Genomic DNA, 14,108 nt, shown 5'->3' on the forward strand with positions numbered 1-14,108 from the left:
GAGGTATTTTAAAGATGTAATAATTGAGAGAGCAATTAGTATTAGTTGTTAATACTAATACACATTGATATTATTAATACACACGTATGCACGTGCATGTGCAGTTATTTCTTAAACTTTAAAGCCAACTGTGAAGCAATTAATATAAATATCTATAAATTCAAAGACCAAATGGAGATTCTAGACATAATTCCAAAGAGGTAGTTGCCTTTATTTTCACCTTTATTGATATTGTCTATTAAGAATATGAATCTCTAAGGTATTTGGTGATCAACATTTTTAAATCCTTTTTAATTCCTCTGGATAAAGAATTTCTTCAATCTTTTAAGGTAAATAATAGTGTGTTCATAAGCTAACAGTAAGCTCTATATGGTAAAAACCTACTTCCAAGATTTTGAAGCTAATAGTTAAAAAAAATTAAGTAAATTATTGTGGCACCTGCCCCCCACCCCCTCCAAAAAAAAACTTGCCTGACCTTTAATTTCCTTCTCTTAAGCATGCCTTCCACAAGGCTCTCCCTTAGGATATGGAACATACAAGATCAGGCCCCCAAAAGCCAAAGTGTGGGGGATGGTAGGATGTATTTTATGTCTAGATAATGCGTGACAAGCACAGGATGTTCACCTGGTGACTCCAGGTTATTCTACCCAATTATATAATACTTATGTTTCTTCTCTGTCAGTGAGCAAGGGTGGCAAAGATGAGTCCATCTAGAAAACACTGCTTAATATAAAGCACATCAATTAATATCTGCATAAGGACAGACACATAGGTCAATGGAACAGAGTAGAGTCCAGAAATAGCCTTGTGCCTATATTGTCAATTGATTCTTAACAAAGGGGCCAAGGTAACTCAACGAGGGAAAGTATAGTCTTTTAAACAAGTGGTATAGAATAAACTGATTACCATATGAAAAACAATTCACCTTGCATCTTCCCTATCATATGCAAAAATTAAATCGAAATGAATCGTAGACCTAAATAAATGAGTTGAACTATAAAAACTGTAAAACTTCTGGACAAAACATAGGATAAAATCTTTGTTACTTACTTTAGACAAAGATATCTTAATAAGACATGAAAACCACACCCATACATGAAAAAAAAAGTTAAATTGGGCCTTATTGAAATTAAAATTTTGCTCTTCAAAAGACACCATTAAGAAACATACTGAAGAAACTATTTGCTAAACATGCATCTGATAAAAAGACTTCTATCCAAAATATAGAAAGAACTCTCACAACCCCATGAAAAAACTGGGTAAAAAATTTGAACAGAAACTTTACCAAAGAATATAGACAAATAATCTAATAAACTCATCATTTATTAGGGAAATGAAAATTAAAACCACAATGAGATACCATGACAAACCACCAGAATGGCCAAAATTGAAAAGGTGACAGTACCAAGTGTTGAGGAGGTGTGAAATCTGCAACTCTCACACATTGCTAGTGGGAATGTAAAATGGTACCAGCAGTTTGGAAAACAGTTTAATAGTTTCTTAAAATGTTAAAAAGAAACTCAGCAATTTCATTCCTAGTTATCTACCCAAGAAAAATTAAAACATATGCCCACATACAAAAAAATCTGTACAAAAATATTTGTATCAACATTATTGATAATGACCTCAAGTATAAACAATCCAAATATCCAGCAACCAGTGAATGGGTAAACATACTGTGGAACATCACACAATGGAGTATCACTCAGAAATCACAGCATATACACAACATGGATGACATGCAAGAACATTACACTAAGTGAAAGACAAATTTCTATAAGTCAAACTTGTAGAGACAGAAAGCAGGTCATTGATTCTCTGGAGCTAAGAGTAGGAGTGGAGACTGACTACAAAGGGGTTGAAGTAACTTTTCCAGACGACGAAAATGTTCCAAAATTTGATTGTTAAAGGTTGCACTATAGGACATTGAACTGTACACCTACACTAGTGAATTTTATGGTATATAAATCATAGCTCAATAAAGCTCTTAAAAAACAAATCTCATGGTTTGTCCCAAATATTATGCAAATTCACTTTCAAACCTCCTCTTTCAAGTACACAGCAGAGAGAAATCTATTAAGAAATTTATAGTAATGGGATCTGCCTCCTCTATCTCTTCTTAGACTTACAAAAGGATTTCTTTCACATTCCCAGGACAAAGGAATATGATGATCGGATGTTTCTTTCTAAACGGATAAAAGTCTGCCTTTTTAAAAAGCCAGATTGTTTGCAGTTATAACTTTTGACTTCAAACTTTTATTATAGAAAAATTTAAATATATAAAAATAGACAAGTTGTACACTTTAAATATGTGCAGTTTATTGTGTGGCAACTATTGCTCAATGATGCTGTTTTTTAAATAAGTAGACAAAAATATTATGGACCCCAATTCTCATATACATTTTCAACTCATGGAAAATTTTGTTGCAGCTATATCTCCACCCACTTTTCTGCTCCTGTATTAACTTGTAGCAAGTAAGAGACATATCCTTTCTCCTGCATATTCTGTTCATATCTAAGCCATAATCATATTATCACATCTAAAAATATAATTTATAAAAAACTTTTACATTAAATAATTTAAGCATTAATATATTTAAAAATCCAATTAGTGTTCCAATTTCCAATTGTCTCATAAATGTTATGACACTTATTGTTTGTTTGAATAAGGACCTAAATAAGGAACCACGTGTGATTAATTGCTTGAATGGTATGTCCCTTAAACTTTTCATCTTCAGGTTCTCCCTCCATCTTGCATTTCCCTCTTGCCATTTATTTGTTGGACAAACTGAGTTGTCTGTCCTGTAGCATTTCTACCTGCTGCATTATGCTGACTGCTTTACCAGGGTATCCTTTAATATGCCCCTCTATCTTCTTTTCTTCCTGTAAATTGTACATTTTAATGACTTGGGCTTGGAACCATCCAGGCCAAGCCCAGCTTAGATCAAACTCCAGCCAAGTTACACTCATGAGTGAAAATGATTGTTTTTGGAAACCACTGAGTTTTGAGGTAGTTTGGTACACAGAATCATTGAGGCACGTTAATAACTTTTAAAATCACACATAAAATGAAAGAGAATTATAGACGATATTTCCAGTTGCTCTGTATTCTATTCACATTTTGCATATGACCTGGCATAGTCAGATTCTAGAATAAATTTGATTTACATGACAGGAAATGCAGGCAGTCCATACTCTGCATAGTGAAAATGGTCACATCTGGCCTTGATACTGGAACTCTAGTTATTCATGTTTGACCCTTGAGAGAATATGGCTGAGATAAATGACACACTTAATCCTTTGAAATCTTCTCATGAAAGCAGGGGTTCTAAATGATCCTGAACCAATACCTTCCCAGAGCAGGACACAGCAGGCTCCTTGCCTGGCAGCAGATAGTCGGCTGCTGCTGGCCTTGCCTGTCATGAGGGCCCAGCCACTTACTGCACCTGGAGCTCCAGTCCTTTCTGGAAGAGTCTATTCAAAACTCTCCCTGGGCTTACTCTCTCCTTCCACATTAAGAAATATAGCAAAAACAAAACAAAAAAAACTCCCAAAACCTGAGGAATAAAGTGAGAAATTAGGGAGGTCTGGAATGATGGTGGTTTGTGTAAAAAGTCTATTTGAAGGGCTATAGAGTTTACTGCATCTTGATATAACTCCAAAGGTAGTATTTCAAAATAAATGTATTACTGGGAAGTTTCTAACTGTAAAACTACTTTAAAATTGGATACTAACTAAATATATGTGCTTAAAAAAAAAGGTGATGTCACTGAAACAGTGGACCATTTTATCAGTGAGAAAGCACCTCTGAAAATTTTCCTCCAATAAAAAAGCGGAAAAACTGTTAAAAACTGTCCAAAGCACCTTTTTCAGATCTCCGGAAAAGAACCAAAGTCATGTAGCGATCTGAGGCATGTTAGCGTAAGTGAAATGGCTGAATCTCAGTAAGAACTGTGCATTTGGGTATTTTAAACTGCCCTGACCCCATCCCATTTCCAGCTCCATTGGAAATGTTGAAAACCGGCAGCCTGGAAGTCACTGGCGGGAGCCAAATATGGCTTGGGAACTCCAACGCTGCATTCCCAGAGAGCTGTCATTATTTGGCTTGTCTTGTCGTTTCCGAGAAAACCTTATGGGCAAGGCCATCTTTATTAGACTGGCCTTAGATCTCGTAGGCCCAGAAGCCTTTTCCCAGTGGGTGTTTGTACATATAATTACAGGCAATTGTGTAATTTTGTGGCTGCCTGAGATGGTGGGTAACGGTTGGGACTAATCAAAAAACTTAAAAAGGAAATGCTGAAAAATGAGATGCTCATAGGGGTTTTGAAAGCTCTGACATATTTCTGGGTTTCTAGAAGGCCGTGAACGTGGTACAGCTACATACAGCCTGAGAAAAGACCTGGGAAGGACCCAGGCTCTCATGTCTGGCTGACCCTGAGGCCCTATGTAAGCAGAGAGTACTTACCAGGTATGGCAAAACCTGGGTTGTTAATCAGTCAGCCAATCAGCATAACCTTGGGAAGTCACCCTACCTTGCCTGAGCTTCTCAATTTCCTTACTGGATGGAACCTATACGTATGTGGACCTGTATGTGTGTAGGTCAAAGTATGTGTGTTTGTGAGGGAAAGTGCATGTGGCTGCTCATAGATGGACTTTACATTCTAGACAGTTCAGAAATTGTAAGTAAAATGTTTGCATGCATATTTGTAGTTTTTCATAAAGGCTCTAATTCTTTCATGTTTCATAGATAAATTGTGTTTTCAACTACCCAAAACACAATTATGAATGACAAGACGATTGGTATGGTAGGTTTTCTATAGTAGTAAATTCTAAGGGAACAAGATTTAAAAATCTCACACACACACACACACACGCACACGCTTGCTATAAGTGAGTAGAGGCATTTTAATGTTGCTATGGGTGTCTGTTTATTTTATGTAGGAAGGATGAGAGAAGCAAGTCTAGTAGCCAGAAAGATAGAAATAATAGAAAGTTAAACATACACAAAAGTTAACCACAATAAGCACTGGGAATATATTCAAATAATTGCAAGCCCATAAGAACCATTATAAAACAAAATACCTCACATTGATTTTTTTTGTCTCTGGATTTAATATTACTTCTGTTCTAATCCCAAATTTTTTATTAATGAAAAATTAAGACCAACTTTAAGAAGCTTCAATATTCACTTTTATTAATTATAAAAAAAATTAAGGTATCAGAGTGTATATGGTGTATTGTGATCTTGGTTTTGCACATTTATTCACGTGTTTACATTATTTCAACGTTAATAAACATACCATATGTGTATTTTTACAATACCTGATAAAGATTTAGCTGTCTGGCACTTATACATGTATTATTAGTTCATTCTGATGCTCTCTGCATGTCAAAAGAATGTTAAAAGATAACTGGCCTGAAATAACTCCAAGATAATGATTTACTAGAGCAGTTATGCTACGGCAATTGCCACACATTTATTTGTGCCCCTTTAATTTTTTCCCCTTAATTGAATGTAAATATTAAAAAAAAAAATCTGGAAGTGAAGTTCTGTTACTTTTTCAGTCCAATAAATAATTTTAGCTACGCTTAATGTAGCTTTTTTAAGGCCTTCATACAACTGAAAAAAATTAAAGTCGAGCATGTTAAAACCCTGTTCATTTATAAAATAAAAAATAGAACTTTATAGGTTTGCAGTTAAAAGGTACTGTTCAAAACCTATCATGCATGTAACAGCTGCAACTCAACTGAAAGTCCTGGTGCTGGCAGTGAAGGCACCGCTCAGTCCACCAGTATGAGGTGTTAAGAAAACACCACGATGTCAGAGGTCTACATGTATGAAGCCACACGCCAGCAAGTTCTCTGATAAATACACAGCATTTTAATAATCAGTATTTGATAGCAGATGAAAACATGCATTAGACTAAAAATGCCACAAATTTGTTTTTGTATCCATTCACTATAAAACGTTCTTTTTTAAAATTTAAACTCTTGGTTCCTATTTTAGAATTAGAACACACAATAATCAGGAGGATACATGATGGGGAGCCAGTTTTCAGTAAAAGATGCACAATGAGTCCATCCAAGTAACTTCATCAGCTATAACAAAACACAATAATTGTATCATTAAAGAACAGATTTTTAAAGTTCAATATTTAGAGTAAATTCTGTACTAAATATTTAGTAATAATAAAGTAGTAATATGTAGAACTTTCCTTCCACCCCACCCACCTTTCTTTTTTTACCAACCAATGCTCCTTACTATCAACTTATCAACTTTCCTACCATCAGCCTATTCTGGTGATTATTATTATCATCCCTGCCAACCTTCCTTCTTTCCCTCCTTCCTACTAGCCTTTCTATTTTCTTCCCAGTTAACTTACTTGCTCCCTTCCTTCTTATCAACCTAGTTTCTTTTCGTTTATTTTTTCTGAATGCCCAATGTAAGTCAAACACTGTTCTAGGCATCGGGAAAAAACAGCACTGAACAAACGTACTTCCCACTTTTAGGAAACTTATGTTCTATTCAGGAAAACCAAATAATAAAGAAGCAAATTAATGAATAGATGAATAAGTAAATAATTAAGAGATATATTGCGTATACAGTAATGATAAAACAATATAATACAGAGTGACTGGGAAATTAGATGGTCAAGAAGAGGATCTCTAAGGAGGTGACATTTAAGTCGACATCTGAACGACAGGTAGAAACCTACTCTGTAAATCTGGGGAAGAGCTTTCCATATAGCTGCAATAGTTAGATCCTCCTGTGGGAAAGGGCATGACTGTCTTAGCCAAGCACAGAGGAGGCTAGTGTGGCAGAGGCAGAGTGAATAGGGTAAAGTGTGATTTGAGATATGGCTGGAGCGGAAGGCAGCAGCAAGGTTACATGGGGCCGTATGGCCACAGTGAAGAGTTTGGATTTTATTCTAAATGGACGGAGATTCACCAGGTGTCTAAAGCCATCATTTCCATCTGCAGTGTGCAGAATACAGTAGGGGAGCAAGAATACAGTAAGGGAACAGAGTGAAAGGGAGACAAGTTACAAAATATCTCTGATGTGAATATCTGGGTGGATCACTGGCTGCACAAATGATGAGAATCACACACAACATATTAACAATTAATTCCAGAAAGAGTTCTCTTAACATATTCAAAGATCTGAAGGAGCTAATTCAAAATGTCTTTCTTACAATTTGGACTGACTCGTAAAGGTACACAAAAAGGGTCTAAAAGTAAAGATAACATATAGTTTAATCAAAATTTTCTACAGGAACCCACTGGTCAGTTTTACATCCAAAGAATATCTTACATATAAAAAGCAGACCATTGGCCGCATTTGCCACAACCAGTATCTCCCAACCTCCCTACATCCTCTAGGCATAAACCAATTATACATGTACAAAGACAAAGTGAGGCTAAAATAACTTCTGTGGAATTTGGTAAGGTTTTATACTTGACAATGAACTTCTGCAGAAGGCTCAACCATAGAATTTCTCTGTATATACAATATATGGTAAAATAACCTTATGGCCAATCATCTGAAATGAATAAAATCAAATGTAGAACGCTAAAAGTTCAACACTTTTACAATTAAGCCAATATGTATTTAAAGGAATGATTTGTTTCTTTCATAAAGGAAAACTTCATCTTCTAACTACATAATAATTCATAATGCATTTCACCTATGCTGATAACACTTGAGGCTATGTTGTAGTTGAAAACAATTTGGGCATGGCTAACTGGCTAACAGTTATACAATAACACATTTTAACTTACTGTGTTATTTGCTTGTATATACATAGTTATATAAAGCAACATAAGAAATTGGTAATAGTAACTGCCTTGGAGATTTTGATGGCTGAAGAAAAGGAAGGAGATTTTATATTATATTTATTCCCTTTTGTACCTTTTGAATACTAAACCATGTAAATTTGGCTAATCTGTTAATTAATGTATATATGTAAATACATACACATATATACTTTTTAAATTTTAATATATCATCTGATGGCATCAAATCCTAAGCAACTACAGTATTTGGAAATTTCAAGTAATAAAGTCTACATTCTGGGAGAAAAAAAAGAAAATACTTGAGGCTAAACTTCTGGAAAGGAGTGAAAAATATTTTTAAAATTTAAATAGCTTACTGATTGTCTCTCATGCATTTATTTTACAATTCACATTACGTTACAAGAGTAATAATTAGTCATGATATCACTACCATGAGGCTTTTTAGCTATCTTATCACTGTACAGTACTGAAGTGACCTTTAATGGTAACAAACTTAAATATCACTTACTTGAATACAATTTTTCCAGTTTTCTTTTGTTGGTTTTTCTTCCACAAGTTTAGTTGCAAATTTAAGGCCTCTTCCATACATTTTATTTACTAATGCATGTTTGTATGCAAATGTCAAAACCTATAACATAAAACAAGATAAAGCTTATTTATGAGATATTTACATTTTAAAGCATGTAGTTTTAATAACAAAAGAATTAAGGCTTTTACAGAAGTATAGTTTTTAAAATAAACCTGTTACATTAAGTTCAAAAACTTTTAAAAGAACAATTAATGTCTTCAAAAGAGGTGAGTATTCCACAGAACATATAATTTATCTTGGGGAAGAAAATTATTGTAAATCACTAGCTGTTGGAATCCATATCAAAACATCTCTTCAAGTAAAAGAAAGCAGGGCTAACATAAATGATTACAAAACTGCAAATTATAATAGAAATACAAAACTATACAGTTATTATAAATTATCAAAATTGAAAAAGAGGATAAAAGTAAAAAAAGTATGAGATTATATAAACATGTTCTTATTTTCAACCTACTTCCTTTTATGGTACAAAAAGTTTTGTACCTTTAATTATTGTTTCTGTTAAATATACTTGTAACCATTTATATATATTAATATTTTTGGTCTCCACTTTTAGAATATGAAGAATGTTCTCAAAGAAAGAAATCCTGTCACATTTATTTGTCTTCTAGAGCCAAGCAAAGTGTTCAATAATTGTTGCTATGAACGTAGTAAACAGACAGGTAACATAATGCATGGCCCCTAACACAGCAGTACTACGGCAAACTACAATTATTTATTACAATTTTATTATGATGTTCATCAACTCTCTGTTGGACCAGGTTCTTATTCAGCTTTTTTCTACCAGCAATGTTTTTGCAGTGTTTGGCACATAGTAGCCATGTGATAATTGTTTTGAACAACAAATATTGTTGAGGTCCTCCCATGTACTTAATACTCATTAATAAAAGTTTATGTAGGTAGTGTCACTATCCTAATTCAACAGATGAGAAACTGAGGCATCAGAAAAAGGTCATGCAGATAAAAGTGGTAGAGGCAGGCTCAAACTCCAGGGGTCTGATTTCAGATCCAAATTCTTAACCTCTGGTGCAGTTTCCTGAATATAGTTGATTGCTTTCTACGTATGCAACCTGAAGCATATAGGAAGAATTTTCCTATTTTCAGTGTTCTCTCCTAGAAATTACCATAGTTAATGCTGAAAACAAGCATCTGTCTACTAAAACAAAATAATTGTTTGCGCTGGGTGAGGAGAATTCCACTGCTTTCATTTATTTTGTTTTTCTCTCTAGAGGAAAGGAAACTTGACAAGAACTTGTAGCTCTATTAACTCTACTGTAAGAGCTACAGTAGAGAGCTACAAGCGATTTAAAATATTTTTATAACCAAAATCCAACAGTTCACCAATTTTACTTTTTATAAACTGGGTTTTAAAACTGATCAGCTATAAATCAAGTTGATAATTATTTAGAAGTTAAGGAGTTTTGAGGATATCTAATATCTAGTAACTAATATCTAAACTAATCAGAATACCACCCCTTCCGTCCCCAACAAATCAGTACATAAATAGATGTGGGAAGGCACAAAGACAATTTCTACAATATGTTCTTAATTTTACATAGCTTCATACATAACAGGCTGGCTTAATCAAAAGATCACTACATATGTTCCTAAACTGTTTTCCACATTAGTGTGGATAAACAGCCACTTTGCAGACAGATAAATTAACAGTAAAAAATGGTTTTAAAACAGGTTAAGACAAATATGAGGTACCACTAAACATGTCTTCTTCAGAGACAAGCTTAGCCTCATTCCAATAATTCTCTTCTTCCGGCCAGCCATCTGGAAAACAGTAAACAGTACCGTGTTTCTCCGAAAATAAGACTGGGTCTTTTATTAATTTTTGCTCCATTAGGGCTTATTTTCAGGGGATGTCTTATTTTTTTCATGTACAACAATCTACATTTATTCAAATACAGTCATGTCATCTTCTGGAACATCGTCGTAACGTACTGAATGTGTCCGTCTGGATGACAATCTTAACTGGGGCTTATCTTCGGGGTAGGTCTTATTTTTCGGGGAAACACGGTAGGCAGCAGGGCCCAAGAGAATTTTGTGAAGTAACCCCCAAGAACTGCACAAAAACAATAAGCAGAGAGGTTACCTTATTGTCAAAAAGATCAGTCCATTTTGTAGTTTCCCAAAAAGTTTCCGTCAGAGAATCCAAAGGACTTTCTCCTTCCTCTTCTCTCCCTTCTGTTTCACTTGAAACAGCCCCATCTTCATCCTGTGTGTGAAGAAGGTGGTCGGCCAGCGCACATCCTTTTCTACAAAGGGCATCTACAAGGGTGGATTTTTGTTTGTCCATGTCACTGCACACCAAATCAAAAAACATTTCACAGATCAGTAAAATTTCCTTAAAAGTACAGCTTTATCTGAAATTAAATTCATGCATTCTTCTGCTTGCTATTTACAATGCAAAGATCTTGTAGAGCCATGTATATACATGTGTATTGTACATCAAATAAAATTTCTTATTTCTAATAAACATCAAATGATCAAATGAGCCACTATTTTACACAGATAGATTAAATGAGTTAGGACAGTTGGACTTGGTAGAAACAGAATGCCATAAGCAAAAGAGTTGAAACATTATTTGGTTCTAAATTCTGTCAGCTACATAACTCTTACAGTAACTTGTAAGTATGTACAAATTTACAGAGGTTCTCCCAGTCATGAACTTACATGTATAAATAGAGCAAACAAATGTAATGCTTACTCTGAATGTGCCAGCCACTGTTTTTGCATTTTAATACATGAATTCATTTATACTCATAATGACTCTACGAGTAGAGATACTACTAATGACCCCCATCATTTTGCAAAGGACGTAACGGAGGCACAAAGAAATAAACTGATTCGTACAAGGTCCTACAGTTAGGAAGTGGCAATTCCAGGATTCTAAGCTACTTAGAGTCAGGTTCTGGAAGCCCCGCCCTTAATTAATCACTGTGGTAAATAAAATGCGTGCTCCAGGGCGGGCATCTTTGTTTTCTTCTAATGTATTTCAAGTGCCTGGCACAAAACAGACAATAAATCATTACTGAATGAAATATAATAACAACCTGCACTCCAGGGAACAGTGGTAGTCTCTAGAATGCTTGCTTATGTGAGGCATTTTGTCCAACTCATGACCGAGACTTGTGAAGACAATAAGTCTGTGACAAAAGAATGAGGCATATAGTAATCTCCTCAAGATTAGGGTAGAAATATAAGGAATTGCTCAAGAAATGCAAGGGCCCAGGTTTAGGAGAGAGATCCCAGTCTGAATCCTGGCTTTCCCACTTCCTACTATTGTTACTACAGGCGAGTCATTTAATCTCTCCGAGCTTCAGTTTCCTCTTCTATAAGAATGGTGTAGAAATGTCCCTAACTGGCATGTTCTTTAGAGGATTAAATTTACATGAGACATTGTACTTCAAATGCCTCAAGTACTCCTTATGCATAACTGGCACTTCATAAACGGGGGCTACACTTTTCACTATTACTGTTATTAACAGTAACAACAACAAAATGGGAATGTTTTTGAGATTGTTCCTTTGGAAAGTGTGAAAAGGTGCTGACAATGGTCAACAACCACTTCGAACAAATTTTGTTCTGCATGAAAACCACTGTTTGCAAGATTCATAAGATCCTACAGTATCAGTATAAACAATGTCATGCCAAGAGTTCTAGCAGTTTAGAATTCAGGTATTTTATATAGAAAAAACTATTCTAATGGAAAGAGATGGAATCTTTCAAGGAAATTATAGTACTTTTAGGCAGCCTGAACTGTTTGTTTATTAGTTATTATAATTATGAGAGAATGAGGATATCTACCCTTGTAAATTAATGACACCCTGGGATGAAAAGAAACCAAAGTGACAGTCATTCTGAGGTGAGGGTGCATGGAAGGGTGAAAGTGAGGGCTGCTGGACCATTACACCAACATATGGAAACCCACTCTCCCATGGAAGGAAGCATACCACTCACTCACACACCCAGCTAAGCCTCTGTTTTAAGCATTACAAACTAAATACGGGGTTTTTCATGCTACTGGTGATAAATAGTTTAAAGATTAATTTTGCAGGGTGTTACGTGTTTGCCCTCTCCACACTTCCAGTTCACACAAATCCCCAAGTGCATGGACAGCTTGATCATGACTACTCAAATCTCTCCACCACGACAGCACCTAATGGTAGAGAAAGCAAACTACTTTTCTTTTGCTTAATCTTAAATGATTGGAGAAAATTATTACAAAGTATTTAAATAGGGAATATGTGAATGTTGGTAACTCTAATAAGGTAATAAAAAATACCAGGAAAGAAGAATACTCAATAACATCAATCCCTACTGTTAAAAAAAGAAATGAGATGCAAGAAAGATTATTTACTGGTTAGGTACTTTTTTATAATAGCTGCATCGGGCCTGGGGTCAGTCTTCATTGCAATATAAACTGCTAGGGCCGTTTGATCTATATGAGAAATAACAGCATTTGCAGCTTCAACAATTTCATTAAGTCTTTTCATTCGTTCCTGGGGAAGGAGAAAAAAGAAAAAATGAGAAAAAAATGGATGTATCAATGAGTATACTGAAGCATTTTCACTTGTCTCATATCCAATTTGAGGGGACTATGTAGTCCTTTTGCAGCCCAGGGGACTCAGCACTATCTTCTTGTGTAATCTTTATAATTGTCAGCATCTGTACAAAAGCTGAACTCAGGCAGGAAAATACCTAATTTACATTTCCTGCTGCCAGTAAACGGTGACAGTAAGCAAAATATAAAGTTCATAAACATGTAAAGTGTTTCCTACAAAGGCAATTCCTTTTCTGGGTATCTTAAGAAAAAGTTTTAGAGATCGGCTATGTTATTTCAGTCCCATGACACGTGAAAATAGAAAAAAGCACTAGCTGATGAAATAAATTCTTTATGATTTATCACTAAAAACACGAAGATGAGAATAAACAAGAAAATAGCCAACATGGTATTATGGTGTTTGTTTATCGTGGTGTCTGGTGTTCGAAGCAAGTTGCTTCTCTCTTGTTCAAGTTCTTTAGAGGCCTCCTTTCAACATTTTCTAGTTCACTCTGAATTCTTGATAATTTTTAGTTGATTATAGCTAGCATTTTCCTACTGCCATGATTGCTAATGAGACCTTGATCGTGTTAAGAAAGTCTGGAACTATGGCTAATTCTTGAAAGAGGGAATCATGAACAAAGTTAATCAAGTAAGGATTCTTCTTTTGCCAAAGGTGTTTAGATTTGCAGCAGCAAGGACCACTGCCTTCTGCTCCTTGCTCTTTAGGTTAAGGTCAGAAAAGCAATCCTTAGGGTATCTTAGCTCTTTAGGTTAAGGTCAGAAAAGCAATCCTTAGGGTATCTTAACTACTACTCCTGCCACTGGCCAAAAATGTGAGTGAGAATCCTAAACTCATAGCAATGGCCAGGTTCTATAACCAGTTTAAATGAAAAGAGCTTAAATAGAACATTCAATTTGAGTAAACACATTTTGTCAGCAAGAACAGAAGACAAACATCAGGTTGTACCTTAATTCAAAATACAAACCTTATCAAATATTACAAACAAAATAAGATACTCATATTAAAAACGAACATGCCCAACCTTTTCAGCATCCAACTGATGAAGTCGAGCAACGTACAGAGGAAGATAATTAGGATATGTTTCTTTCAATTCATTATAAATGTCACAAGAATCCAGCCTAGGTACATAAGGAAGAGAAAACATTCAT

The 14,108-nt window shown here is 35.0% G+C and overlaps 1 protein-coding gene across 6 annotated transcripts in view; it reads right to left on the reverse strand.

Moving 5' to 3' along the window:
- Positions 1–5,167: 5,167 nt before the first annotated feature.
- Positions 5,168–14,108, reverse strand: part of TPP2 (tripeptidyl peptidase 2) — a 65,522-nt gene continuing 56,581 nt past the window's right edge. The window contains exons 25-30 of one of the 6 annotated variants that reach the window (XM_019731032.3): positions 13,982–14,078; positions 12,764–12,894; positions 11,446–11,538; positions 10,485–10,692; positions 8,303–8,422; positions 5,168–6,099 (exon numbers count right to left, since the gene is read on the reverse strand). In XM_019731032.3, the coding sequence (XP_019586591.3) occupies positions 6,010–6,099; positions 8,303–8,422; positions 10,485–10,692; positions 11,446–11,538; positions 12,764–12,894; positions 13,982–14,078 (739 nt within the window). In that variant the 3' untranslated portion in view covers positions 5,168–6,009. Of the gene's footprint in view, positions 6,100–8,302; positions 8,423–10,484; positions 10,693–11,445; positions 11,539–12,752; positions 12,895–13,981; positions 14,079–14,108 lie in introns of those variants that run through there. The other 5 variants (XM_019731031.3, XM_019731034.3, XM_019731033.3 and 2 more) reach the window with 5 other exon arrangements.

Source organism: Rhinolophus sinicus, chromosome 16 (genome assembly GCF_057876585.1).
Source record: "Rhinolophus sinicus isolate RSI-liver-muscle chromosome 16, RSI-T2T, whole genome shotgun sequence".
NCBI classification, from domain to species: Eukaryota; Metazoa; Chordata; class Mammalia; order Chiroptera; family Rhinolophidae; genus Rhinolophus; species Rhinolophus sinicus.